This window comes from Hirundo rustica, chromosome 4, assembly GCF_015227805.2.
Source record: "Hirundo rustica isolate bHirRus1 chromosome 4, bHirRus1.pri.v3, whole genome shotgun sequence".
NCBI classification, from domain to species: Eukaryota; Metazoa; Chordata; class Aves; order Passeriformes; family Hirundinidae; genus Hirundo; species Hirundo rustica.
In genome coordinates, this window is record NC_053453.1 from 31,000,932 (window position 1) to 31,028,821 (window position 27,890).

At 42.5% G+C, this 27,890-nt stretch overlaps 1 protein-coding gene across 1 annotated transcript in view; it reads right to left on the reverse strand.

Moving 5' to 3' along the window:
* Nucleotides 1-9,347: 9,347 nt before the first annotated feature.
* The window catches only part of SLC38A1 (solute carrier family 38 member 1), a 43,301-nt gene continuing 24,758 nt past the window's right edge, over nt 9,348-27,890 (reverse strand). The window contains exons 6-16 of the mRNA XM_040061557.2: nt 27,726-27,818; nt 27,338-27,419; nt 26,103-26,185; nt 25,133-25,191; nt 24,304-24,423; nt 22,029-22,108; nt 20,744-20,844; nt 17,487-17,605; nt 16,771-16,912; nt 16,566-16,663; nt 9,348-15,514 (exon numbers count right to left, since the gene is read on the reverse strand). Of these exons, the coding sequence (XP_039917491.1) occupies nt 15,413-15,514; nt 16,566-16,663; nt 16,771-16,912; nt 17,487-17,605; nt 20,744-20,844; nt 22,029-22,108; nt 24,304-24,423; nt 25,133-25,191; nt 26,103-26,185; nt 27,338-27,419; nt 27,726-27,818 (1,079 nt within the window). The 3' untranslated portion in view covers nt 9,348-15,412. The remainder of the gene's footprint in view (nt 15,515-16,565; nt 16,664-16,770; nt 16,913-17,486; nt 17,606-20,743; nt 20,845-22,028; nt 22,109-24,303; nt 24,424-25,132; nt 25,192-26,102; nt 26,186-27,337; nt 27,420-27,725; nt 27,819-27,890) is intronic.

A 27,890-nucleotide genomic window follows, 5' to 3' on the forward strand; every position in this document is an offset into this window, starting at 1 on the left:
GGGGAAAGGCTGTTCAAACCAACCCCTGAAGGCCTCAAAGATGAAGTAGAGTAGGGTCTCCTAGGGACACAGCACCATCTTTCCTGGCCCCTCCTTCACTTAGAGCTGAATCCAGCCCTTGACAAAGCAGGGATGTGGGATCATTGCTCCAGCCTGCAAATGATGGATGGAAGCAATGCTGTCAGAGCACGCATGACCCCATCTCTCCTCAACCAGTTCTGATTAGGAACCTTGTGTTTTGCAGCAGTAGCAGAACAATCACAATCAGGAAGGCCATGTGAAATCAATTTTTATTTAATTATTCATTGCATATTTCTATGGTGTACTGAGAAAATAATTCCAAACCCTATAGTACCCAGCTACTTTCAGCTGCTTTCCTGAAGGCAAGCATGTGACTCTGGTTTCAATTGCTACTGTAAATATACAATTATTTATAAACTACCTCAGAGGGACCATATGGTCCCCTTTTGAATAAAAATGCACAGACGGAGCTGAAAACAAAATCAGTGAAAGAAAGGCATTGTAAATTGATATGTAGCAAACCATCTGTTTCCATGTATGAGTGATGTTATAACAAACTGCAGGAGGCACAGTTAAGACAACAGTAGAGAGCCAACTCCTTCTTGATGTTTGCAGATCTGCTGGTCTTCTACCTAGTATTAATTTTGTGTTGTCATATGCTCCAGCAGTATACCAATAAAGCGGTATTGGCTGCCTTCTACATGCCTGGGACTAACAGCCCTCTGTGATTTCTCTTGCATATGCCTACCCAGTGAACACACTTCAATTTGATTTAAGTTGCATTGATTTTTGCTAGGTCTGTGAAACACACTGATTATCACTAATCGACTGTGCTAAAATTAAAATGTTTTGAACAAGGTTATTTCTGTAAAACAGTAAGAAAGCTGATGTAGACCTAATTTATTGAAATATTTTCCATACAGGTCCAAAACTTACTGTGACTTTGCTTGGGTGATGGCAGAGTAATGTTTGTGTTAGTTCTCAGTTATTACAAAGGAGCTGTGAAAGCTGCAGAGATCTGGTTTATGTTATTGGTATCATAATGTTGGGGTACCATAAGTACAGGTGGGAGCATCCTTGATGTCACTTGGGTTGCGGTGCAGCAATGTGAACCCATAAATGGGTAGCTGGCTCCACAGGGAGAGGGTGGCTCAGTACCAGCAAAAGAACAGCATAGTCGGTTGTGGGTGCGAGCACGCTGTCGTCCAATGCTTTGCTCCGTTCAGCATCACAGGAGCTAGGCTGCTGGCAGGCCCTCGAAAGCACAAGGGCAGTGACTGAAAACTATGGGTTTGTTATGGCAAGAAAAGAATGACAGGCAGGAAAACAGTCCTAGCACCGACCCCATGAGTTTGGGAACAATTCAGTGAGCCTGTCCGCCACATGCAGCAAGTTACTTTTGCTCTCCCGTGGTTTGTGAACTCATCTAGGAGCCAAGAATCTGTCTCTGCCCTTCCTGCCCAGCCTCTGAGAGCAGGCAGGCAGAGAGTGAGGATCAGCTCTGAGCAGGTGGAAAGGAAGTCTCAGGTCTGAACGGCCCCCATGAAAATCCAACTGTGGCTACACTGGCTGGGCAAGGGGAGAGGGGAGACACTTGAAAATACTTGGGATCTTTATAAAAACTCAAGAAAAATATTATCTTCCTTAGAAAAGCAAATGGAATGAACATTTAAAGACTATAAACTATGTTCATTTTCTGAATTATTATAGTTATCTTAATAATGTAATCCAAGATTTTTAATAATATAGGGATCAATATTACTAAAAATTAATTCCAATGATTCATGTTTTGACATGGGAATTCCAGCTATGGGGCAGAGACTGATTCGGACGGAAAAGGCTAAAAGCATTAAGAAAGGGATTATAAATAAACTGATTTGCCTTATTCTCTTCCCCAATCTTCCTCAAGGTTGTCAAACACAGGACCACAGTCAAAAAAGACTTTGGGCCAACATCTCCTTGCCTGGCCAACTCTGAAGAAATGTTGAGTCTCTTGGGGGCACTTTCTTCCTTTGCAATGTGATTTGTGACTCCCTTCAGAGTACATGGAACAGAGACTTCACCATCTTAACTGTGTATTGGGGGGAAGTTGGAGACACTCTCCTGAGAACCAGCAGCATAAAATGTTGGGATGAGAGAGCAGCAAATTACTAAAAATGAAAGCATGGCCCATATAGAAACCTATATTTCCACACAAAACTTTATGACCCTCAGTCAATCTTTGCTTACTTCAACCAGTAATAAAGTTATGTATGTGCAATCTTTTCTTCTTACTCCCCCTCTAGGTTTCGCAGGGGAGGTGCAGCTTGTGGAAGCATCTCTTTACAGAGTTTACCAAACCTCTTTGGCTGTAAATCAGTGGGCAGAAAAGATGGTCCTTCTAAAAGCACTATCTTCTGACTTCAAACAGAAAAAGCGGTAGGCATACAGCATCTTGCAGAGAAGTTAAGGCTCTCACAAGCAATGTCAACTGGGCTGCTAAATGACATGCACATATTAGTGCAGCAGTGTGGCTGGTTTGTTTTTTTTTTTTTTTTTTTTTCAGCTGTTGAGGGAAAATATGTGACTGTCTTATCCCAACCCTAATGATTTGAAAAATTATTCCCAGCGAGGCTTGTGTTTGCCCTTCATTAACTTGGTTGGGTGAGGTGGATTTGTTTCAGGGGTCATCAAAAGCTTGGACACTGGAGTAACACTTGAGTTTCTGTGTGTTCAGATATAAAATAATGGTGAAGGAGGAAATACTTTTGATGACTCAGTTTCCCTGGAGCTGAGAACAAATAGATATATTTTGTGTAGCATGCAGTATTGCTGTAAACTGATGAAATACTAAACTACAGGTGCCTGTGCTGATTTGCCTCCTGACTTGGATAGGGATAACAAATTTGTGTTAGGCATTTGGCTTCATGTGTAGCCTGCAATGACAAATCCTATAGGCAGTGATGGTTTTGTTCTGCTGACTATGGAGACGAGGAAAAATAGCAATAGCTAAGGACAGACTTAATGAGTGTATATGCAAAACGATGTTTGCCACAAGAACAGAGAAGATTTTGGTGCCTAGTTGTGCGATTCTCATTAGCCATCACTAGCCATGCTGGCTACCTCCTCACAGCTTGGGCCTTGTGCATTTGATGGTGTTTCACTGAGCTCTTTAACATGACGGAATCTGCCTTTAATTTTTTTTATTCTCAGTGGAGATTGGAAGTAATATTGTCCTAATAGACCTGGAGCTCGTACAACTCCTGTGAATTTTCATTCCTAAAGATATTTTCCTTAGTGGTTCTGTTTATTTTCCTGGGTTTTTGTTGACCCTCTACATTGTTTACAGAGTCAGTTTAGATACTTCTTAATTTCTTACCAAGATTGAAACAGATAAAATATAAATCCTTTATCAGCACTAAAAGATACAAAGGCTTGAAGCCTATCTAGCATTTCTCTTATCCCTTCCAACTACTAAAAGCAATTAATATATAACTTAGTAGAAATTCATTAAGACAGTTCTTCAGAAGTCTAAGACATTTTATCAGGTTATATAAATCTAAGGCTAGTTCCACTGATCACAGTGGATATCAACCATTTCATAGCAGAGTGTGAACCTTGGAAAGTCTGTGGAAATAGTGCCTGGAAATAGCTCAGTGTATCTAATTAGTAAATTAGTCTGTGTCTACCACTTAGTAGTGCTTGCTAGTACCCTTTGTGAAATAAGCTCTGTATTAGCTCAGGATGTTTGTGGCTAGATTTCTTTGCTCATGAAACCTGGCACTTGAAAATCTTGTGAGACATTCATTAATTCTTTAAAAAATGCATAGCATTTGTATATGGGTGCTATATAGCTAATCTGGTCCCTTGTAACTAGACTGTTACAAGGGCTTTCTGTCTTGGACTCATACAGATCTTCCTGGAAGGCCTTTGGGACTGAAAATTTGCTGAGGTGATCCATAGCAAGGATACATGAAATCATTTTGTGGATTTAAGCCATAGAACAACCCAAAGTTGGTACTTCCCCAGCAAGGCAGCAGAGGTGTTACCAGCTCTGTGTTGGGACAATGCTGCCTTTGCTGGAGGTCCAATGATGCAGCACCTATAAAGCCATGGGGCTGGAAACACTGCACGTTCTTCTTGTGGATAAAAGCCCTCTTCCTGTCTGTCCCTTTATGAAAAGTACCTCTCAGAGCTGGCTTTGAGGAATCCTGCTCTTTGTGGGTGTTGTTTTCCTGTCTCAGCTGTGCTAACCACGTTGTTTCATTAAGGGTAAGTGGGTAGGTAAAGAGTGTGTTGGAAGAGTTCTTTTCTAGCTATTAGTTTTGACCAATTTTGTTTATTGGCATCTGGACTGTTTGTCCAGATGTAAGTAAAGTTAAAAATACCTCCAAAAAGATGCTTTCCAATTTTAGATAACTGTTTTGAGCCCTCAGTTGTATTCAGTTGCCTGAGAGGAAGTATTGCTTATTTCTGCAGTAAATATAACTAGCGGTCTCTTGTGCTTGATAGAGGGTTATAATGTAAATACAGAAATGTTCTTGCTTGAATGAACTGATTTATTACTGTGCTCTCTTTTAGGATAATGAAAGTGTCCTCAGAGAGGTTAAGGTGTTGATGATGTGCTTGCCTGATATGCTGAGGTGGAGCCTCACTTGCTCAGTGCTTTAGCTGTTTGTGTGGGGTTTGCAGACTGCGTGGGGTATGGTACATCTTCTGCTCTGATACACCTGCTCATCATGGTATACCTAAACTCATACTCTGGTCATCCACAGGGACAAGCTTTCTTCTTCCAGTTGTTCAGAGCATGAGTCCTACCAAGAGCTGAATTTGCCCTGGAGTAATTTGTAGCAGGCAGGGACATGCCAGAACACTACATGAAGGAAGATAATTAAGTGGCATGAATTTATCTGAGCACGTTTCCCACGCCTTAGAGAGCACTCTGCATCTTGGTGGGCACTGGCAGCTTTGTACGAAAGATTTCAAGCCATTCTTTATTTTTTTGGCCCAGAGCAGGCCAAAATATGAGAATATCATCCCCTCTCTGTGTGAGACTGGTCTGAATGGTACAGCAAGTAATCACATGTTAATTTAGGACATCAGCATCCCATGAGAGGATGACACGTCTGCTTTTGTAGTGATAATGAATGTGTTCTGAAGCCATCAACACAGCTAGGACTCATTTATTTAATCTTATTTGTCAACTGAGTTTAATTGTTTCACAACCAGAACTCTTTGAGGAAACAATTTCTGCATAACCTAGTACCCGCATTCCTAGGGTTTGTTCCATTTACTACAGGGACTATAGATTCTGGTTAAAATAATCTGCCACTGGAAATGGAGAAGTTGACCCTAATTGTTCTAGACAGAAAGATGCCAATTAGTTCTCAGCTCAAGTAAAAATTCAACAAAGACTTGAATGTTCCTGTGTCTGTTGCTTTACAAGATTGTTTATCAGTTTACAGGGAGGCTGCGCTGCCTTTTCAAAGTGCTGCTGGAGGGCTGCCAGCAATAGTAAGAGAAACTGTGCTCATTGTTTAAGTGCCACTGGATGCAGGAGTGGCAGACTGATGCCTGCTTTCCTTTCATTTTGTGATGATCTAATTGCAAGAGATATATAATTCCTTATTATGTCAGGGAAGTTGTTTCTCCAGCATCTGGTACTTCTCTGATTATCTACAAATGGTATCTGAAAATTAATAGGAAATCCAGCTATTAGAAGTATGTAAGAAGTACAACAGGGTACTGCTGCCTGCACTAAGCCCGAGAAGACTTCAGAGACTGCCAGAACTGGCTTTGTCAGTGAACATATAATTTTCCTTTTTTTTTTTTTCTTTTTTCTTTTTTTTTTTTTTTTTTTTTTTTTTTTTTTACATCCTAGTAAATTACAGGCTTTGGTTATGGTTTGAAGAAATGTGTTCTACAAATGTTGTAGCATCTGTATGCTGCTGTTTTTACTGCAGCCATTGTACAGGTCATTAATCTGATCCCACATTGTAAAAATTTCTCCACCCTCTTCATGAGTTTCTTTGTTATCGTAACACTTTCCAATACCTTGACACCTAACTCTGCTATGTTTCCTTATAATTACTTGGGGTTGAACAACAGGTTTTTTATCCTCAATGCACTTGGCTCCTGCAGTGGTGCTGCTGAGCACCATGCTCACCCCATCTCTGTGACAGACTGCACATCCAGCTCTGATGGGCTGGAACCAGTCGCTGGGGAGACATCTGGGCAACAGACCCTCCTCTCTCATCCCCATCAGCTGCTTACCAGGATAAACTCATGACATGAGCCTGAAGAGGAGAAATGGCAGCTGCAGATGTTCCCACATCTGACACTTAGTTTTCATCTCTGTAATCACTGTCAAACACCTCTGTGCAAGGGTTGTTGCCATCCAGTGCTGTGTAAGGGGAATGGGTAAGCAAACCCCTCTAAGCAAGGTGAGGGGAGGTGGCAGGTTTGCCTGGGCTGTGGGGCAGGTCTGTAGCAGGCAGTAGCAAGGATGGTCCAGCTTAAATTATTGCAAAGCTTTAAGTGAGCAGTGCTGGGAAAACAGTGGGGTTTGGAAAGAATAACTTTTGGGAACCTACCTGAGTATGGGTCCCAAAAAGTGTCCAGGAAGGAAGACCGCATGGGAACATGTCATGGGCACAGTCAGTATTTGGTATGTTTTAAGAGTTTAGTCTGATGATTTCCACCAAAAACTAGGTAAATTTCACCAGCTTTTCATAACTGGCAAGAGGACAGTGCTTAAGGTTTGCTGCCCAATGGGTAAACATTCTCCCAAGGGTACATCTGTCCTAGGTAACCCAAAATGCTATTGTAGTCCATATCCGTGTCCAAAAAATCATCACTGTCTGTCTACAGCCCAGCAGCACAGGCAGAACTGTAACTGCAGGACAGTCAGGAGGCGCCAATCCCTTTAAAATGTTTGGTTCTCACAGTTTTCCCTTTGTCTCCCTATATGCAGCTGGCAGCGGAGGTTGCTATCTTGGTACCCTGCCAATTTGGGCGTCTCTTAGTTCCTGTGGAGTTTTGTGAGACTTAGCAATTTTGTATTTAGTGATTATTCGCTGCTATTTTTTGCCTGTTGCTGTTTCACTTCTTAGTAAACTTATATTTTCCACTTGTGTTGACTGGTATTAGTTCTTTATTGGTAGAAAGGGATTGGTTGGAACTAAGGAGAGGTAAGTAATTTTAGTGTCTACTCCTTTAAATTGTCTTAAAAAAATGTGGCAGGCAGGAGGAAGGGGATCTGATTACCTCTGGCAAAAGGACCTGACATTTTAAGCCAGGTAGAATTTTTAAGGAGGGGATTGTGGTTTTCTCCAGAGTACATTCTAACTCATGTTGATGATACACTTTTGTCCATTTTTCCAGGACAGCAGCTTCTGTGGGCCCATAGCCCAGGGAACTCCCAATGTGGCTTTATCTGCAGATTGACTCTAAGACAGGGTGGGCCTGTGCCACCCCAGCCATCATGGTTTACTTTCCCAGCCATATCTAGACACCCCCAGTCTAAGCCTCAGCTGATCAACACCATTTTCTAAGAATACCAAACACCTCCTATTTTTCTGGCAGTGAGCCCTGACAAGGTTGAGGCATACTAAGCCAGCAGCACTCTCCCTTGCCAGTGCCATGATATTTAGTAACGCCGACAGCTTCAAGAATCGCCATTTTCCATAACTGTAAGCTGAAAGAGAAATGCATGGCACTTAATATTTGCAAAACACAGATGCTGTGTTGCTCAAAAACTTCTACCCACACTGGGATCTGTGTTAGAAAGTCACTATTTTACTTTTTTACTATTTATTTCCAGTAAAATTGAAGAGATCCTTAAGACAACTGACTGCAGAAAAAAGGTTTCTGCTGTCCTGCATGGGGCTGAGAACAGGGAAGGAAGCTTCCTCACAGTTTGTAGTTAGAAAGTCTTAGAAAAGGACTTATCACTTGTGCCTGTTCCCACCATCTCCACTTTCTCAACACTACCTAAAGTTGGCGTGAGTTCCTGCTCTCAGACCTTAGTGTAATGGAGAATGAGACATCTTAACAGTGGCTTGAATTTGGGCTTCAGCTTGAAAACTAAATGCAATTTCACATGAATTTGAGTCAAACTAAGACCCCCGTTGAACCTATGGAGGAATGTCTTCATTCAGGTAAAAGCATTGCTTACCCTAGGAAATAGTAATTATTCTTTTTTTTTTTTTTTCACTTCCAAACAGGGATTGGTCAGATGTATTCAAGAGATCTGCCTGACTTTGGTGATACAAGCCAAAAGTAGAAGCGTGTGGCTGGAAAGGAGATTGGTGTTTTTAACTTTGGCTGTGTGGTTTTACGTGAACTTCAGCTGAAGCTGTCAGACTGCACTACAGAAAGCAACAGGTATTTGTGGTAGTCTCTACAATCAAGGGAAAAAAAAGAACTACAGTTTTTCTTTTTCCCTTTGGTCCATAAATTATGTTCCTATGTCTTAAGATATGGCTATGAGATGATTAAGTTTGCTGGGTAGAGTAGCGTCTGCAAATGTATGCCAAACGGAAGAGACTATTAGACCAGTCCAGTGCAGAAGCTTGTACCTCTGTGCTCTCAGGTTTTTGGCTTGGGGACCAGACAATGGCTCCCAAGGATCTGATCCACAATTCATCCCATCACTTCTGCAGAGGAGCCTGGGGAGCTGTACTCATCCCATGCAGTCAAGTAAGCTCTTCAGTTTGGACTCCAACCAAGAGGTCTTTTTGTAGATGGTCACTATAATCTGAACACCAGTAAAATTAGTGGTCAATGGCAAAAAAGTTAGCACTTTCCTTACCCTTTAAAGCTTTGACAGGTACTTTGGCAGAAACAGCTGACTAAGACATTACTGTCTTTGGGTATCCTCCTCATACACCTGCTAATGGCTTCTGCTTCCATAGCTGAGGAAAGTCTGGCAGGGGTTTAGTCTCTTCTAACTCATACCCAACTTAACAGCAGCCTTTTAAATTAAATTGTCTGATTTGACCTTGAAACAGATTGGCAAGCATTAAGACAGTGTTCAAGGAGCAGGCAGAAACAAGTACTGACCTTGAGGAATGCTGTCATCTTCTGCAACCTCAGGCTGTGGTAACCATCTGCCCCAGCTTCAGGTCCCTCTAAAACTGTATCAGAAACTTCACCTCAATGTTCCATAGCCATTTGTTGATGTTTTGTTCTATATACTGCACCAAATCTAATGTAGTTAGCTTTGCAAGAGCTGCATGCCTTAAATTCAATGGAAATACTTGAACAAAGAGCAAGAGAGCGTTTGTTGTTCAAGCCATTAAAATGATACATCACCATCCTTTGGAAGAATGAGTATGGCCCCCACATTAATTTAGATCTCAATTTTAATGTTTAAAAACTCAGAGGTAACAGAGAGATCGTAGAACTTGATACATTTTATTTACACATAGAAACTGAAAAACTGTGTTGTTTATTTGGATATGAGCAGCACAAAGTTAACAGGTGATGTTAACAGGAGCAAAATATTACCGATGACTCACTTCAACAATCTATTAGAGATGAGCTTGTATCAAGCATACATCATTCAAACAACATGGTTTATACTGGATCTGTGTGAGCCTTAGCATATGTTGGGACACTAAAAACAGGTTCCTATAAACAATGTAAAGTTCAAGTCTAGTGGAAAAATACCTTTACAGTTTATATGTTGTTGGCTATAACACTGAAAACAAAACATACACTGGTATTTGAAAAGCTCTGTAGAACTGACTGTATATAGGTTTTTTTCCCTCAAATTTGCACTCATGATACAAGTAAATGTTATTTCAAGTTTCATTTTCATCCAAGCCCATGAAGTAAACATGAAAAAAACCCCCACAATTATTTTTAGATGCATTTCTTAACCTCAATTTTTCAGCAGTCCTGAAAAAAACATTTCCATGCTTTCCCAGTGAGAAAGTTTATGCAAGGCCTCTGATGGATGCACTCTCAGGACATACGCAGCTCTCCTTTCCCATCACCCTCACCCCTGGACACGCAGCTATCCAATGACCTCTGCCTGTTCACAGGGTGGGATGTGCAAGCAGTCCCTGGCCAGGAAAGCTCTTGGCAGCCTCAGGTGCTGGTGTTTTGGTCGCATGAGAACAGCAGGGTCTGAGGTGGAGCAGCCACAGGACTCTGCAGGAGGGGAGGGGGCTGGAAATGGCACCAATTGCTCTGGTTGCTGCTGATGCCTGGCTTGTCATACTTTTTTTTTCTGAACTACTGGCATTTCTGATGGCTTAAAATGGATATACAGAAGTTCTGCCCTGACTTCTGTTTGTACTAGTTGGGTAAATACACGCCTGGACACAACACAGCATAATGCTAGGTCAAATTGCTGGCTGCAGTTTGCCATGGTTTCTTCCATAAAGCCTTTTCAGTACTCTACTACCAACTGACCCCAGATGAGGAGGTAAGAACTATCTGGGCACCAAAGGGGCCCTTTAACAAGGGAGACATTTTACCCAACAGGAAGACTGGCAAACTTGCTGTTGAGAAAACAGGGAGTCATGCGCTGGAATTAATCCTAGCAATTTAACTGGACCTTTTATTTATCTTTTTACTTTAGGGATGTAATTATAATTTCAAGTTTAGGATTTAACTTGCGAACTCTTGGGAGAAAGAAAAGGATATACATTTTGCTAAGAAGCTAAAGTATTTGTATTTCTATTAAAATTATTCTTAATATGCAGAGCCTATCTCAACACTTCTATTCATAGGGGATAAACAACTGCAAAAATATACAGCATCCTATTTATTTACAATATATATGTACATAAAAATGAAATTTCCTACAATACAACACAACTGCATAGATTTGTCTTGAGAATCATAGGTATGCGTACAGTTTGTGAATTCTAGACTTTCCAGTCCTGTACCTTTTATTAATTCATTATCTCTTTTTTTTTTTTTTCCACAGTTTGTTACAGAAATCCTTACATTAGATACAAATAAAACATTCTTTGCTGTACGTTATAGGAAATAAGGATTTTCTGACGCCAAGGGCTCTGGGGATTCGTTTATGAAAGCACCGTGGCGCCAGCTGATAAAGCCATCTCATGGAGCTGCTGATGGAGCTGAGTACATTCTGTGGTGCCTTTCTCCTACAGGCACTGGGGTGGGGCATTAGGACTGGAGGTGGGACACCACCACATGAAAAGTTTTGTTTTGACCAATGTGCTCTTTAGCCTTAATGTAAGGTTCAAGCAAAGAAATGCATAAATTTAAAGATAAGCTAGACATACCATTAATTGTTACTGCTTAATACTTGATATCAGAGCTGTGTTGCGTTTATGCATTGTAAGGCAGATGTACAGACAAAACCCACACATCACCCAACCCACACTTGCATGTGTGACCTATTACGGGTGGAGCTCAGGCTTTGGGTTCATATGTGGCTCAGAAGAGCAGCCCTCTGCGTGGGTGAGCATCCCCATCCCTGACCTTGCGGGATGACACCAGCTGTTGTGCCCTAGGCTTGCATGTGCCAGGCACCACTTGGTCCTGTGTCAGCTCTACCAAAGGTCTGTGCTGGTGCACAGATTTGGCATTGGACCTCTGACCAGGAGCAAGCATCACCCAGAGAGGTCACTGCCCCAAGATACTGTTCCCAGATAACAATTTACTGTGTTTTACTACCTAGGCATGTTTGCCGTTGGACAGAGAAGGGCAGCTGTATTACGGTTGCTTTAAGCCCATAACTATTTTCTTTGCAATGTGCTGTGGACTAGGAAAGGCAGCAAGGCTGTCTTTTAAGTGTAGGATTAAGTCTTACAATCTTATTAGTAATCCGTGCTTCTAATTAGTCCTTCCTTGTCCCTCACCACTTGGTTGTTGCTACTACACAAATGAGAATTTTAAAGGTTTTTTTGTTGCAGTTATCAGGAGCAATTTTGCATCCAGTCTATGACACTTGCAGTGCTCACAATAGTGATAAACTCTCTATGAAAAGAAAGCATGCTATCACCTACTAAGTAGATATGGTACTCTGGATCCTATTAATTTTACAACAGATAAACTCCTACAGCATTTCACTGTGCTCTTAAAATCCTAACTAAAATGTGGGATTTGTACAATTGTGGCTACAGGTTCACTATTCCAAATGAACTGAATAACAGCAGCACATTTTACAGATAACCTCATACAAATATTGTCATCCATCACTGATGTTGACAGTTACAGCAGGGTCTATTGCATTCTGTTAAGAATGTATAAACCTGATGAGAAAACAAAAAGCACGTTATTTCACGTTCATTACCACAGACATCAATAAACACATGATTCCTTTCCATAAATATCTATAAATATGATGCCAGTAAATCAGTCTAAGCAAAATTCCCTCTTTTTTTTTTTTTTTTTTTTTTTTTTTTTTAAGACCCAGAAACAAAGTCTGTTTAAAGACTTGATATTTTGGGTATCTATTTTTCCATATATAAGACATGCTTTGGTGGTTCAGTACCTTGGGTAATTTCAGTTCTATGCACACTCAGCTCATTCTCCCTATTTATTCAGTAAAACTCCAGTATACAAAAAAACTGGGGAAAAGGAGAAGGCAGAATAGCAGAGAGGAGAGAGAGGAATATTGATGGAGGAGATTTAGGAAGATGAACAATCAGTGACCCAACAGCCCTTCAAGTCGAAGGAAGTTGGGTGCCAAAACTCAATGGTTCATATTTCAAACAGCAGACTACAGATTACTTGGGAGAGGGGAGGAAGGAGGAAGGACATATGTGACCTTGCTGGAACCCTGTGCAGCAGATCAGACCTCTAGCTCATACCTGGATACTTGAAAATCATTCCCAGGATCTTGTCTCTCACAACCCCCCAGTGCACAGAGCTGCGCTGCGCATTAATCAGTAGTAGAAGGAAGATAAAGGGGGAGGAAAGCAGGAGAGCCGGGTAACATCCTAAGGATACAGCATTCTCAGGTCTGAGTCAGGTTTTTAGGATAAGATCCAGAGAGGTTAAAAGGCACCTCAAAACCTGAAATGCAACCTCAGCAAGCTCAGTCAGAGAATGGAGTGAGATGCTGGGCTTCTGCTGCAGAGACCACTGAGGGGTAGGTGCCTGCAAAAGGAAAACCACAAATTTACATTCCAAGCTGAGAAGATGCCTGGAATGAGGTGCAAAGAGATGTAACAAAGCACAGGCTCTTCTCCCTAGAGCTTGCCTAACACTTGATCTTGCAGCCTATGGTATGGACTTCTCTGTGAATAAGGGCAGGGATCAGGGACAGTGCAGAGAGAACCGGTGACCTGCACCACCACAGACAAGAATCTGAAACCAGCCACAGGAAAGTACAAGGGACCATAGCACATGGGTCCCAGGTAGCTCAGCAGTTTTTATGTTAAAGGCTGGGCTAGGTGGTGCTTGGGAGAAAGCATGATGCACCAGAGATCTTCCTGGGAGGTTTCCAGTTTTCTTGCTGCTGGGCTACTCCAAGTACTTGGGCAGCCTGTGGAATCCACTCTGCCTTATTTTTGGATCACAGTGAAGTATTGTCAGAGGCAAGCACCTCAGTGCCTATGCTAAGGTACAGATCTGGAAGTATGGGCTTAGTAGGCTTAGTTTCTGCAGCATGAACAATCTCCATCTCAATGCCCTAATTCCTAGGAAGGCCCCAAACTAACCTCTCTGGATGTTATCTTTAAAAACCAACTTTCAGGGTCCTGAGATGTGTTCTGTGATCTCAGGCCTCAGTGTTTTCAACTCTCAAGCTACGTTGGACAAGGCAACGGCAACTGAGGCAATTCAGTACCTCACAGGAACACCAAGATCCCAAACACTCTATCCCTAACCTTAAAAAGAACAAGTTGCATTGACAGGTTCCTCACAGTTGATGATGGTCTGCTTCCACAGCTACAAAGGGAGTTGTCAATGAACCAGCTACTGAGAGCAAGAGGGTCACTGCATACAGACAGGTATGGCTCGAGCCGTGAAGCAGGGCTCCCTTTAGCCATTAGTTCTTTCTTTCTCCACATTCATATTCTGAGACACTTTTTAGCTCACATGGTGAATGACACAGAGCGAACACATTTACACTGCTGGCAGTGCACTAATGGAAGATATCTGCTCAAGATGGCGAGTGATCACCTGCTTAGCTTTTGAGTCTCTATAAGTGGTTCTCTACACCAGCTATAAGGCATTAGGCAAATGCTTATTCTGTGGACAACTGTTACAAGTTACAGTGTTTCTGCTAGTAGTGATTGAATATCTTCTAATTGTTATGGAGAACTAATGAAAAATGTAAATACTTTAAATATAAAAAGTATTTCTGTTCATTTAAAGAAATGTTACAGATTCCAATTACCATTAGAAATCTAGTAGCTAGTCAGAGTGAATCAAATCCTGCTCCCACTGCTGTCAAAGACCCCACTGACTTCATTGGGAGGAGGGTAAGACACAAGAGAGGAGCCAGTCCCTACAAGGCATGGAAAAGGCATGAGGTATGATAAAATGCGTAGGTTTTGATAAAACTGGAGCTTGGTATTTTTTTTCTGAGAGCAATGGGGCATTACTAAATGGTTTAATGCTGAAGAAAATGCAGACTTCTTATGGAAATCTCCAAATGTCTGCTTCTCTTCAGGCTCAAGTACTCATGTTTTGAGGTCAAATTCTGGTCAACCTCCAACTCAAGTGTACCAGAGGAGTAGTGCCTGGAGGTGGTGGCTGTCCTCCTGCTCCCTGCTCTGCATCACAAAGACACACACAGACACACACACAGTCTGTTCCCCAGAGCCATGAATGGGCCAAGCCCTGGGGCTGGTTCACCCCTCAAAACATCAGAGAGAAGCACCAGATTTAGGACCTATGCTTACACAGTGCTCAGCTATGCTCTTGTGGTGCTTTTCATGCCTGTATCCAGAATGCTACCATTAACCCAGTGAGGCAAATGGTGCCTGAAACAGCAACAGAACAAACAAACAAACCAACAAACCAGATGCAAACAATTAGAGAGCAGAGTTTTGGCTAAAAGAACGGGCAAGGATGTGAACAGACAACACTCCAGTTGAAATTGATAGCAACAGGCGCTGCTGCCCTAAAGGAGCAGGGCTTGTGGCTGGAGGGCTAAGGATAATAATGGATCAATGCAATTCATGGGTGGAAGAGGGGAAACTAATCGTGATGAATTTCCATGAGCGATGTTCTATGTAAACTCATGGACAATTAACACAGACTTTTTGCTGATCAGAAAGTGATATGCCTGTTGGAAAAATAGGTCTGTTTTCTGCAAGAAAATACTCCCATGACAGTATTTTCAGTACTGGATAATCATTATTTGGATTTGATTTGAGTAAACTCACAAAAGGTGGAATAGACAACAGAACGGATGGTTGCGATTTTGGTGTGTAGCAAACAAAGGTATCTTCTCTTGAGAAGAAGCTGAACTTCAGTGACCTTCAGCACTGCCTCCTGATTGTACCCAGTCATAGATGACCAAGGGAATGCTCACTAGGGAAAACAATACCCCCAGTGCCAAGAAAAGAGAAGCCTGAAACAAAAAAAAAGGAGAAAAGATTAACGAATAAAAAGAAAAGACAATTAATTCAAGTATGTTAACTTCTCTTTAGGAGATGTATAAGGTGATCAAAGTTATCAGCTAAAATGAGCTAGCACTTCTGGTAAGGACAAGACCCACAGATAATTAAACAGATTAGCATCATTAATAATTACTTGCTGAACACCAAACTTTTTTTTTTTTTTCTCCTTTCAATTCACTTCTTAAACACTGATCATCCCTAAAGAGGATTAAGTGAGTCTGTTTTTAGGACTGATCAGCTCTGCTCTTTCCAAAGCCTCACAGAAATCATATTCTTCCCATTGGATATGTGTTCTTCAAAGCTCAGCCCTTTCGTCATGGGATCTGTGGATGCAGCCAAAGTGAAACATGTTTTCTACCTGCCTGCTCAGAGAAGAAAGGTCTTCTCTGTACAATGTACAGTACAATGCTTCCAGTACAATACCCCATTAGACTGGGAATACACAGGATTGTTGCATCTTTTCAGCTGCAGCACTCTCTGGGGCTCACAGGAAATCTTTCTAAGGTCCATTCCTATTTGCTCATGCATGTCAAACAGCAAACATAACACTTCAGCTGGCTGCTTCATGTAGAACCAGCCCAAGTCTGACTCAGGTGCATTAAAACCATGAGGAATACTGCAAATGGAGCACTTTGCATGTTTTCTGGATCAACACACTGAAGCAGAGAGAGCTTGCTGCACTGAAAGTCTTGTTGAAGCGAGCTGGAGGGCCTCCTGCATCCTGCTAATGGCTGCTGCTGCTTGCCAGCCAGGGAAATACCCCATCCCACGGAGAAGGGCCTCCCCAAAACACAAGATGCCCTGCATGGCATGGCCCCTCTACCAGGGGCCTCCCAGGGTAAGCAAAGGAGAAGGGCAAGCACAGCTGCCAGCTGACTGAAGTACAGAGAGAATGCAATGTAAAGGAGCTCACATATGTTCAGATTAGGTCTGCTTTGCACCTTACACATTAAAGAGAATGACAAGATGGAAGTGTTGCATTGATGGGAATGGAATGCATACCCAAATCCTCTGAGTCAACTTTGATCCATCCTGCTGTGTAATTTTTAAATACAACGATGAAGGAAGAATGAAAATCAGCATATTGGCTGAAGTGACCCCTGCAAAATTGAAATGAATGAGTTTTGTTAACTGTCAGCAACAGCTAATTATTGCGTTGCTGATTAGCAACTGTTTTTTTATTAGTAGTACAAACAGGATACTCTACCTACAACTCCAAAAATGTCCTTCATGGATGGGATAAAAATGACTAACAGGTTGATGATAACCAAAAGAACAAAAGTAACCAAAACATGACGGCATAAGTCAAATTTTGTTTTTCTGGCCATCTCGAATAATGATGAACGCACCTGTAGGGAGAGGGAGAGGGGGAGAGAGAGAGAGAGAGAGAGAGAGAGAAAGTTTTCTGTCAAGAATAATGTATGAGCCAATTCAAAGCTTCCTATGTTTATTTTAACTGGTTCTTCATATGACAAGTGCTGCATAGATGTGTCATAAATTTTGGGTTGCCTGAAGTAATATCCTTTGAAATACTCCTTAAAATTAATTTGTTATTTCAGAACGGTAATACTGTGCATGCACAGTGGGATATTCCTCTCTTTTTAACATGCCATTTTGAATCCTTCTGCACTTAAAAAGGAACTTCACCTCTGAGCCTGCTCCAGTAAAGTGATGTGACATAAGAGAGGACCCTTGTAGATTCAATTTAAAAGAGGTTTAAGACCAAAAGTTATTTATTTATTTACTGCATAGAGAACTTCCCCAGAAGTTAGTGGGAGTCAGGCATAAGAAAAGACTAATCCAAGCTCAAGCTCTTTTTATGACTGCAACATTGTGGTCTCAGCCACCACTGGACTGTGGTTTGAAGAAATGTGCTGTGTACAGCTGTTACCAACTTCCAAACCATGCAGATTTTTTACTTACAGTGAAAAACAGCACTGGCACAGTGAGTATCACCGCCACGATCACAGCCAAGCGCACAGTCAGGATGAGGATGTCATTTTTGCTCTGGTACTTGTGAAGCAGATCTGACTGCACATTCTCTATAGGAAAGACAGTAAGGTAAGTGTTTTGACAAAAAGGCAATTAGTCCACAAAAATCATTGCTTAACAACAGCCTTCTTGAACAACAAGTGATTTATCTGTAAACAAAAGAGTATGGAATGAAACATTCTTGAGTTAAAACAGCGCTTTGAACAAAATCCCAATGATCCCATTATTCCAGATTAATCCTTTGGAGGCCTGATTTAGGAATGCATCTTAATTCATGACAGCACATGCCTAAGTCTAAGGTAATTTTCACTGTAGAAAAGACAACAGTGAGACATACACAAAAGCTTGCTTACATATATACATAGATACAAAAATAGGTAAAGTGAAATCAGCTATTTTTAATTGGTTCTGTGGACTTTTTTTAAAGTTTCAAATGATATTAAAAAAACCCACATGCACTGCAATGGCTGAACTTAATATAAACTGCAAGGTCTTGAGCTGAATTAGTTTAAACAGCAAATAAACTTCCAGCAAAAAGCAGTGCCCCTGTTCTCAACTGAGAACAAAGCCTATCTCAGGTCAGTTCTCAGTGGGACGCTCTGACATTTGCACTCAAATCCTTCAGCAGCTCCTCTGAGGGCTGCCAGCAGAGCCTGCAGCTCAGCTCCATGCTGGCCAGCAGCCCCAGCAGCCAAGACAAATCACAGGGGGTGCTTAACGGGGAGGTGCTGGCAATATTTTAATACAACCTCCTGCCAAAATGTTTCCTTGAAGCTGTGATGAATAGTGCAGAGCAGGTCTGCATGTACTAACCAGCAGGAAAACCAAGTTGCTGAGGGACCTACGTGTTTGCTTTGTAATTTTTAAATATCCAGGAGCAATAACCTAAAGGGGTGGCTGTTAAGCGCACCACCAAACACACTTGCTGCCCCTTTTTAGGCCCATGTTTTATTTCTGCCTGCTAATCTTAGAAAGCTGGTGGTAAAACATAGCAGCTCTTTAAGGGAACTCAGTGGCCTTGTCTAATTTACCATCTTTGGCACTTGGTAAAACCTCACATATTCCTGGAGGCAGAGGGATCTGTCCTGCAGCAAAATGCCTACACTCCCCCAAGGGTGCCCTTCTGAATAGAGACCAGAGGTCAACACCACCTATGCAGTGCCTGAATCCCCACCAGGAGAAAGAAAATACTCTCCCACCTCCCTGCAGATCAGGAGTGGGGTTTTCAAGCCGGGCACATGCACAGCTTCTGCAACACAGAGCTTACTCTGCTCCTGCAAGCACAGACTGCAACTTCTGTACCGCTCACGGGCTGCAGCCAGGTAGGAAGTGAAGGGCAAGGCTTACAGTTGAAGGTCTGTTTTCCTTTCAGCTAGATACACCACAGAGCCCAACCACACTGTGACCTTTTAGGGGAAGAAAAACACCTCTTTTCTGTAATTCTGCAATGTAAATATAGTCATCACTGCAACACTTTTGAGAACACAGCAAACAGACAAGTATTATTGGTGTAAAGAAGAAATGGTCACAATAAAAATACTGTTCTTACCCAGATAAGGGTAGAGAAGAGGGTTAGAACACTGTAAGTGAACACATGAAAGGTAAGGTCTTTTCGGTCTCACAGGGAAGGAGGAAGGAATTTTATGGAGGAATTCTGTATTCCCTCAGTGTCTTTTTTGCAGTCTGTCACTGCACTGACACTGGCAGAAGCCCCAGCAGAGCTCTCCACAGCTTCTACCTGCGGGCTCTCAGTACTGGAGAGCAGTGATGCCTAATGTGGGGAGAGGCACACAAGACACCCCAGGGATTCCTCCGCCATTCCCCCTCAGGAGGGCCAGAAGGACGCAGCCCCTACCTCCTCCATGGACTCCAGACCCTCGTCCTTGAGGGATGTGGGAGATTCCCAGAGAGGAGCGCCACAGATCTGCCTCCTCAGATCCCTGGGGCAATCACATCAGAATCTCCTCCCTGCCAAAGTGAAGGGGTCCGTGCTGATTTACACCCACTTGCTCCCTGGGGCTGCTAATTTGATGCATCTCTACGAAAATGTGTTAGATGGGAGCAGCTGGATGAGAACGGCTGATGCTGTTGTCACTTGCAGCCTATTTGTGGGTTTATCGGGAAAATTAGAACAGATGACCTCAAGTTACTTCAAGACATGTATACTCAAGGCCTCATAATCAGAACGAGAGTCTGAGAAAGCAAATATGAGATAGCTACACCTTCAGGAAAAAAAAGCCAATTTCATATTTACTTTTTTTTTTTTTCTCTTGCAATTGGTGGCTCACAAGGGACAGTATCATGAATGAGGAGGTTGTTACAAAAATGCCACTTGGAATAGGGTGGTGAAGACTGATGGGTAACTCTCAGGAAAAAGGCAAACATCAGCTTTGTCACCTGTCTTGTAACTCCTTAATGGCCCATGGAAAAAGACACTACTTTTTAACATTCTCATGATACTGGAACATGCCTGGGAGTTTCCAAGCAACAGTTCGTATTTTATACTACTTTACTTAACAACTGTGCCTTTAGGGCATATATATTGTATCCTTTAGCGATACAACATAATTTGTTTGTTAACTGAACTGATATGCGTGAAAAGAGACAGGGTGGGAGTCTCAAACACTGAGATAATCATCCTTTGGTGGCTGAGCTGGGATAATGCTCAAAGCTTCCCCACCTTCACTGCCAGTTTGTTTAACCAAGACCTAAAGAGGTCAGCTCTAGGGACACGGGGAAAACATTTGGTCTGTTGCCTCTATGACGAAATCGTTACTAAGAAAGTGAAAAAGCTGTGATGGCCAATTTGTTCCTCATTTCCTAGGACCTGCTCTCAAATCTGTCTCAATTTTTGCAAATATGCATGCTTCAGCCATTACCAATGCACACATCATTCAGGTGAGGACCTTGGAACAAAATCTTAGTGGGGCCCAGCTAATCCCCACTGCTGTAAAACAAATCTCTCCCTCATATTTTGAAAATGCCTTTTGCAAATAATACTTTCACTTGTTCTTTTCATCCACAGGGGAAAAGAAGGAAATGGATTTATATCTTCAATATGAGAACTTTAGGAAAATTATTTGGAAAAGTATTTTAATATAAGTGGATGGGACTTTCCAGCTGGGATACACTATTGATTTTACATGTATCCCCTTTCTAGTCAGATCAGTAAAGAACTGCATACTTACCGTAGAAAGTCAAATAGCCAAATATGGCAGTCATAAAGTACATCAGAAACATGGCAAAAAATGAGATATTTGAAACCAACTGCATTTTTTTCTGTGAACGGCTGGAGAAAGAACAAGAAAAGAACACATAAGAATGGTTGGGCTGGATTTTTCCAAAGCTTTTTCAAAATGTATTAGGTGTTTGCATAAGCATAGTAATTCTGGGGAGACTCATGAACACATTTTCATTTAAAACAGAAACTCAGTGACAACTGCACAAGGAAGAAAAGGATGGGGAAAAGGACCCTGCTTGGGGCTTAAGTGAAAAAAATAGCAGGTGTGACCTGTGGGTCTGCTCCATGTCTGTACCTGCTTAAACAGTGAAGCCGTGTAGAGAGAGGATGACCCCGAAACACTCTGGTAATTAAATTAAAAGGTCAAAATGAAGGAAGCATAAAATTATACAAAGAGGAAAAAACCCAAAAATGTTCTGAATTACTGTAGAGAAATATTTGTGTCCCTATGGGTAGAAAATAATGGATTTATGCTGACCTGTAAAATAGGTTAAGTGTAAACATTTAACGTTTTAGATATTTATTCTGAAATATTCACACTCCAGTACCTAAACGTAAACTTTTAAATCCACACAAGGATGCCCTAATAGGAACCAGAGAACCTGCGCACTCACTTGAAATTTTAAGTACTCAGCAAGCGAGGGCTGAGGGCAGTCATGGGTCTGACTGACCCAGACCTCTCCCCTGGGGCCTCCCCATGGCCCAGGACCCCATTGCAGCTGCCCAGGGCTGTCAGCAGTGTAACAGCAGGGCTGGTCTCCAGCACCCCACAGCCCATCCCAGCTGGAGATGTCAGTGAGACAGCAGTACCAACAAAGATCTTTTAATATCAGTCAGGCTGAAAGCACTTTTATTTTCCTGGTACTGCAACAGATTTTTAGTTGCACTTATGCTGTGGAACAAACGCTGTTAGCAGAAGACACACCTCTCCTATGCCAAACGACAACTGGCAGAACTTGGTTCTCCCCAGGCTGCTGTGTACTTCCAGGGAAAACTCCCAAGTATTGCACCTCCCAAGTAATACTCCCAGGTATTCTCCACCTCCCTTTGCCCCTTCTCCAGGGGCACAGCACGCCCGGGAGGCCGGATTTCTAGCTGACAGCCACGCTTGTTGGGTGTTACTAAAGCACACCTCTGTGGCACGAATGACTCAGAGCACCTCTGTGCTAACACCTTCCATGTAAAACGGTTCAAAAGAACAAACTATTAAAGAAAAAAAAAGAAGGGCTTACTCTTTAAGTTCGCTGTAAATTGGAAGGACTGATGGGTGGCACACAAACGCAAAAGCAATGGTGGGCAAAGCATACACGGTCTGTTCAGAGAGAATTTCAGAAAATAAGTTAAGAAGAAGTATTTCCCCCAGTAGCATGAAGAAATGTCCCATGTTCAACTACCTCAGCTCCCAGCTCGCTGGACTCTTCAACCGAACATTGAGAGCCTTTCTGGGAAGGCAGAAGACCTGTCAATTAGCATGTATTTAATGAAATGTGGAAAACAGCGCGCTTTCAACAGGAGGACAAAGTCTCTGCGTTGTGGCATGCGTGCAGCGCTGACTGTGCTCGCACAGAGCTGGACGCCACGCTGCTGCCAGCTTTGCCCCCTGGGGTGGGTTTGCCTGCCCAGCTACTGCCGTTACTAGCACAGTGTCACGCGCAAAAGGGACGCACGGCGGGTCACTGCTACGCTACCCTGCCTTGGCATGGAGAGGGGTGCGCACCCATGGTGCTAAGGCTGAAGTCCTGAAGAGGAAGCCCGTATCCAGACTGTAAGAAAAGAGAACAGGAATGCAGAACTTACAAATAAATGGGTATTTCAAGGTATCAGACTGAATCCTTTAATTTCCCAGGCCAACAAAAGGACTAGGAGGGCTCTGGAAGGACCATGCTTTTTCTTGGGGAAAGAGAAAGATCATTATGTCACCAGAAAGCACAGGAGGCCTCCAAGTAGGACCTCAGCCCCTTCTCCACTAAGAACTCGAGTGGATTTCAGTCCTCAGCCAAAGTTCAAAAACGGTATCGGTGCTCAGGCACTTCCATTCTCCTGAGAGAACAGGTATGAGCGGAGGTCACAGGAGATTATAGGTCCTCCTCCAAAGACAACATGAGTCCGTTCTACATGCGGCTCTGTCCTGCCCTCTGAGATCTGCTTGTGCTGGTCACAGGCATTCCCTTCCCCCGCAAGACGTCCTGCGGTGCACCCCGGGCCTGACAGATGGAGTAAATGCGCCGGTTGCTCTCCAGAGGCCCTCCCTTGCCCAGGCCTTTGCCACCTCTCCCTCACTCACAGCACAGTACTGTTGTGTCTCCATCTGTAGGGATATTCAGAAGGTGCCTTGGACACAGTGTTGGGTGGCCCTGCCTCAGCACAGGTGTTCGACCAGGTGACCTTCAGGTCTCTGCCAAGCTCAGATAGCCTTCTAATCTGCGAAACTGTCCTGTCTCTCCTCTCACGCACTGAAGTTGCTAAAATGACTGGCAAATTGTTGGTCCTGAGGGCAAACCTATGGAGTCCAGCTCTGGTGTGCCTAATTCAGATGGACGATCCTTCCGAAGTGCCTCCATTGCCTCTGAGGCAAATGCTGACACTCACTGCAGAAGACTCCCTTCAATGCCTCCTGAAATATACCTACACCTAAGCTGCCATGGCACAAGTTAACTATTCTTGGTCCATCATGCTGGATCTGGGGTGATGATTACCCCCAGCCAAAGAAAAGTGCTTCATTTGGCTTCTTCAACTGAAGCTGGTGGGTTAAATTAAAAGAAAAAAAAAAAAACCAACAACTTTGCACACCTCTGCTATAAATGTGCATTCCCTACAAATGTGACTAAGGCCCTGAGGACCACGCCCTGATGGGTACAGTGCTGTTTCACTGGGACCACTGCATCCCAGCACAGCTGACACTGACAGGAGCCATCCTCCTGCCCCCACGGTTACAGACAGCTGCCCTCTCACATTCTCTTAGACCAACTTTTTCTGCAGCTGTGTGGTGATGGAGGGAAGCATCCAGCCTAAAGGCAACAAAATTTTTGCTGGATTATCTTTCAACCATATTCTTTTCACAACTGAGTTCACCGCATGGCTACAGAAACATGTATCCCGTTACAAAGAAGTGGTTGTGTGCAGAAGGACAGAGACTGTGGGCTTTGGATGCAGGTGTGGTCTACTCAGCCTCTAATGAGTAACAGCCTAAAGGTACAGCTGCAGCGTGGAGAGTAAGCAGCAGTGGAAAAGAAGAATCTCCTAAAGAAAGCAGTTATTGTCCAGTGGTGGCTTGGGCTCATAGCCTTAACACATCTACTACCAGGGCAGGACAAGACTGCAAGGAGGCACATTCACCACGGCATCTCTCTAAGACTGGGCAAGGAGACCCATGGTGCATTTAGCAACTGGATCACAAGTAGAACCATGGAGAATCAGGCCCTTTGTGGTGCTGATCAGAGTAAGAACATGGGGTGTAGGTGCATATATTATGTTAATTAAAAGTAAGTATTATAAAAAGAAACATACCTTGGAATTAAAGATAACATACTTTGGCTTACACATATGTTCTGAGCTATTTGATAGGATAGATGATGTTGCATTTAGCCCTTGTCCATCACAGGGAATTTGAAACTTCTTGTAAATAACCTAGAATAAGAGCAGAAGATCGCTAATTGCTAAACTAATAATAAAAAGCAAATTAAATTTAAATATCAGTGGAATTGTGGACATCATGGCCTGTATCAACAATAGTGTGGCCAGCAGGAGTAGGGAAGTGATCATTTCCCTGTACTCAGCACTGGTGAGGCTTCCCCTCAAGTGCTGTGTCCAGTCCTGGGCCCCTCACTACAAGGACACTGAGGTCCTGAGCGAGTCCAGAGAACAGCAACAGAGCTGGTAAAGGGCCTAGAGTGAATCTTAAGAGGAGCTGCTGAGGAAGCTGGGGATGTTTAGCCTGGAGAAAAAAGAGGCTGAGCAGAGACCTTATTCATCTCTACAACTGATATGAGGCTGTATACAGGTGGAGCTCAGCCTCTTCTTCCAGGTAACAAGTGACAGGACAAGAGGAAATGACCCTAAGTTGCACCAGGGGGCATTCAAGCTGGACATTAGGAATTTTTTTTTTCATGGAAATGGTTGTAAAGCATTAGAAAGACTGCCCAGGGAACTGGTGCAGTCACTATCTCACTGACATCACTCGTGTTCAAAAAATAATGTTTCACTTGAGGACATGGTTTAATGGTGAACAAGATGCTGGGTTGACAGCTGCACTTGATGGTCTTCAAGGTCTTTTCCAGCCTTAACAAGTCTATGATTCTAAGTGACTCATCCAACAAAGAAAACAAGCTGAACTTACCACTACCAGGAAGAATACCATGCAGCTTAATGAAAATCCACTGGTATAGCCAAGGTATCCTGAAAGAAATTAAGAGGAATTCTCATACAGAATAGTTTTATTAGTCTTATCTTGTTTTTTACTGCTTTTTGCTTCTTCATTAAGAGTTCAAATGTATTAAACATTTAATATGTATTGTGAACTTCTGGGCAGGACAAAAGCTTGTCCTGCTGGTGTGGGAGTCTCCCAAAGTCTTTCCAGTCTCCTAACTTTTGGGCATGCCTAAGCCTCGCCCTGACCTGTTGTGACGTCCTCAGGGTCACCTTTACATCAGTTAAACTAACTTTACTCTTAAAAGACATTGTGACAATTGAGAAAAACCTCAAAGTGTGCAGTTGAAATCTGACTGTGACCCAGGTTCCCTGAGTCATGTCAGCTGAGTTTGGGTTTTTGTCCCAAAAGGAAGATCCCAAATGGACTTCGGAGCCAAATGTTGTTACCAGCATGGTTTGAAAAAGAATACATTGTGCACCTACTGGCATCTCAGTGGATCCAAACACATCTGAAAATGCAATTCTCTGTACATGTCTTACTTCAAAGTACAATACTTCCAATTAACCACCCCAGTAAAAATTTTGATGCTGATAGAAAGGCAACATTTTTTGTAATCTCACCATTTGTGAACTTGTTTTTACAGGCTGCACATAAAATTGAATTACCTTATGAAATGAAGACCCTCTTAACTATAATTTTTAAAATCAATTTCCACAATTGTATGGATAAAGTTGTTTATACCGAGCTCAGTCGCTGTGATAATTTAGGCCTACTTGTTTAAAAATGCTCAGAACACAGATTATTTCTGGATCAGGGAGGCTGCTTAGATAACAATGAGAACATATTTTTCTTATTATAGTTGAATTGTCAGTTTGGCCATCAGTGGTACGATGTCCGGGTTCCTTTTTTGACACTTGTGATGGCATTTTCATCTTACCTAAGTTCTTCAGGAGACATAAAGGGAGGATTATACAAAACGTCACTGTGACAACGAGAATCCGCCCATCCACGTACCACTCCCTGTATAAAACATTTAAAAAAACCATACCATGAGCACATGTTAAACATTTTCTGGTTTTCCTCACTCAGTCATCCTCTTTGACTGTTATACTTACAGAACTATCCTTGGTCTCCTTACCCTACAAGCTCCTACAAAACGAGAGAAGAGACCACACCTTGGCTTTGTAGACTCATTAAGTATCCGTGGCGCTGCTCTGACTCAGGTAGGGAGGATTTCCAGAGTCACCAATGTATTACCCTACCATGGAAATCAGTGCATGGGTCGGAGAGGCAGAACCACCACCCCTGTAACCTGATATAAGCCACCCTGCCAGGACGAGGAAAGGGCCAGAGAGCACAGTGGGGCTGGGGGGCCACCACGAGTCATCTGCCAAACCACCCAGGCACATGACCAGAGCAGCAAACCAGGCTCCAGCAGGCTGGCATGCACTAGCTAGCCCAAGTCTGCATCTCCTCTACTGAAGTGCTTTGCATCCTACTGTAAAGAAAGAAAGAAAGAGGAGAAGGGGCAGTGTTAGTGATGTTCTGCACAACCTATTTGCATTGCTTGGTCCAGTACAGTAGGAAAGCCTGAAGAATGGAATCTCTGCCACCTTCTCCAACACCGCAGCATACCATATAATACAGTGCAAGGGGTATTTACTAGTATAAGGAAATGCCACCCCTCTACTAAAGTAGCTGGTAAATGCCAAGGAGTGATAAGGGGCAGAAATCTTAGTGTTATATTCTGCTGTTGTCATATGCTAGTATAAAAGAATTTCACTCTGTGGACATTGTTTCAGGGGCAAAATCATGTAAGAGGCTGAGAACTCAGGGAAACACATAGTATCTTTAACTTGAATTGTTCCAAATATTTCAAGCGTTGCCTAACACTGTAAAATACTGGATTCTATGATAAGAGTTTTGTATCTCATGAAATTTTTCATGAAAAGCCAGTGTGCAAAAAGGGCAACTAAAACTTTCAGTTCCTATCCATCTTCTCCTTCCCAAATTGTCTTGTCTTTTATTAACCCCCTGAAATATTCCTGTGAAAATTTACTTTGACAAACCTAAAACGTACCCAATACTTCAGAGCTTTTGTGAACATACACTTAAACTTTACTATACAATGTTAAATTCTACAGTCTAAGTACCAGAACTAATTCAACTTACGAAAAAGTTTCTTCTTCTCCTATTAGAAACTTTATGGCAGAAGGCAGCTCATTTTTGACTATGAAGAGATAGCTCAACATTGCTGGAGGAAGAAGAAGAAAATTTTAGAAACCCAGTAGAATAGTTTGTGGAACAAGTACCGAGAGGCATCCTTAACCTTCTCCCACATCAGTGTCTGATGACAGAAGACCCCAAACTATGACTGACTGTAAATTCCTGACCATTCAGTAATGTAGTATTTGCTGCATGCAAAACGATAGCCACAACTATATTGAGGAGCATTAAGATCCCTGGATGTCATGCAGAGAAGGAACCTGAATTGTTTGTAAGTGTAAAATTATTGAGATATTTTTTGGCTTTGTTTTTCAATATTCCTTATTTCCTTTACCTCCAATATTCTGAAGAGATGTAGATCCAAAGACAATCATTTTCCCTGGGGTACCAAAGATCTGCTCACCAAGCTTTTCATACACCATGCAGCCTGCATGAGAAGAAGAGGAGAAAGGTAACAAACACACTACTGAAAGCTGTTGAGTCAAAGCACTTATAGTTC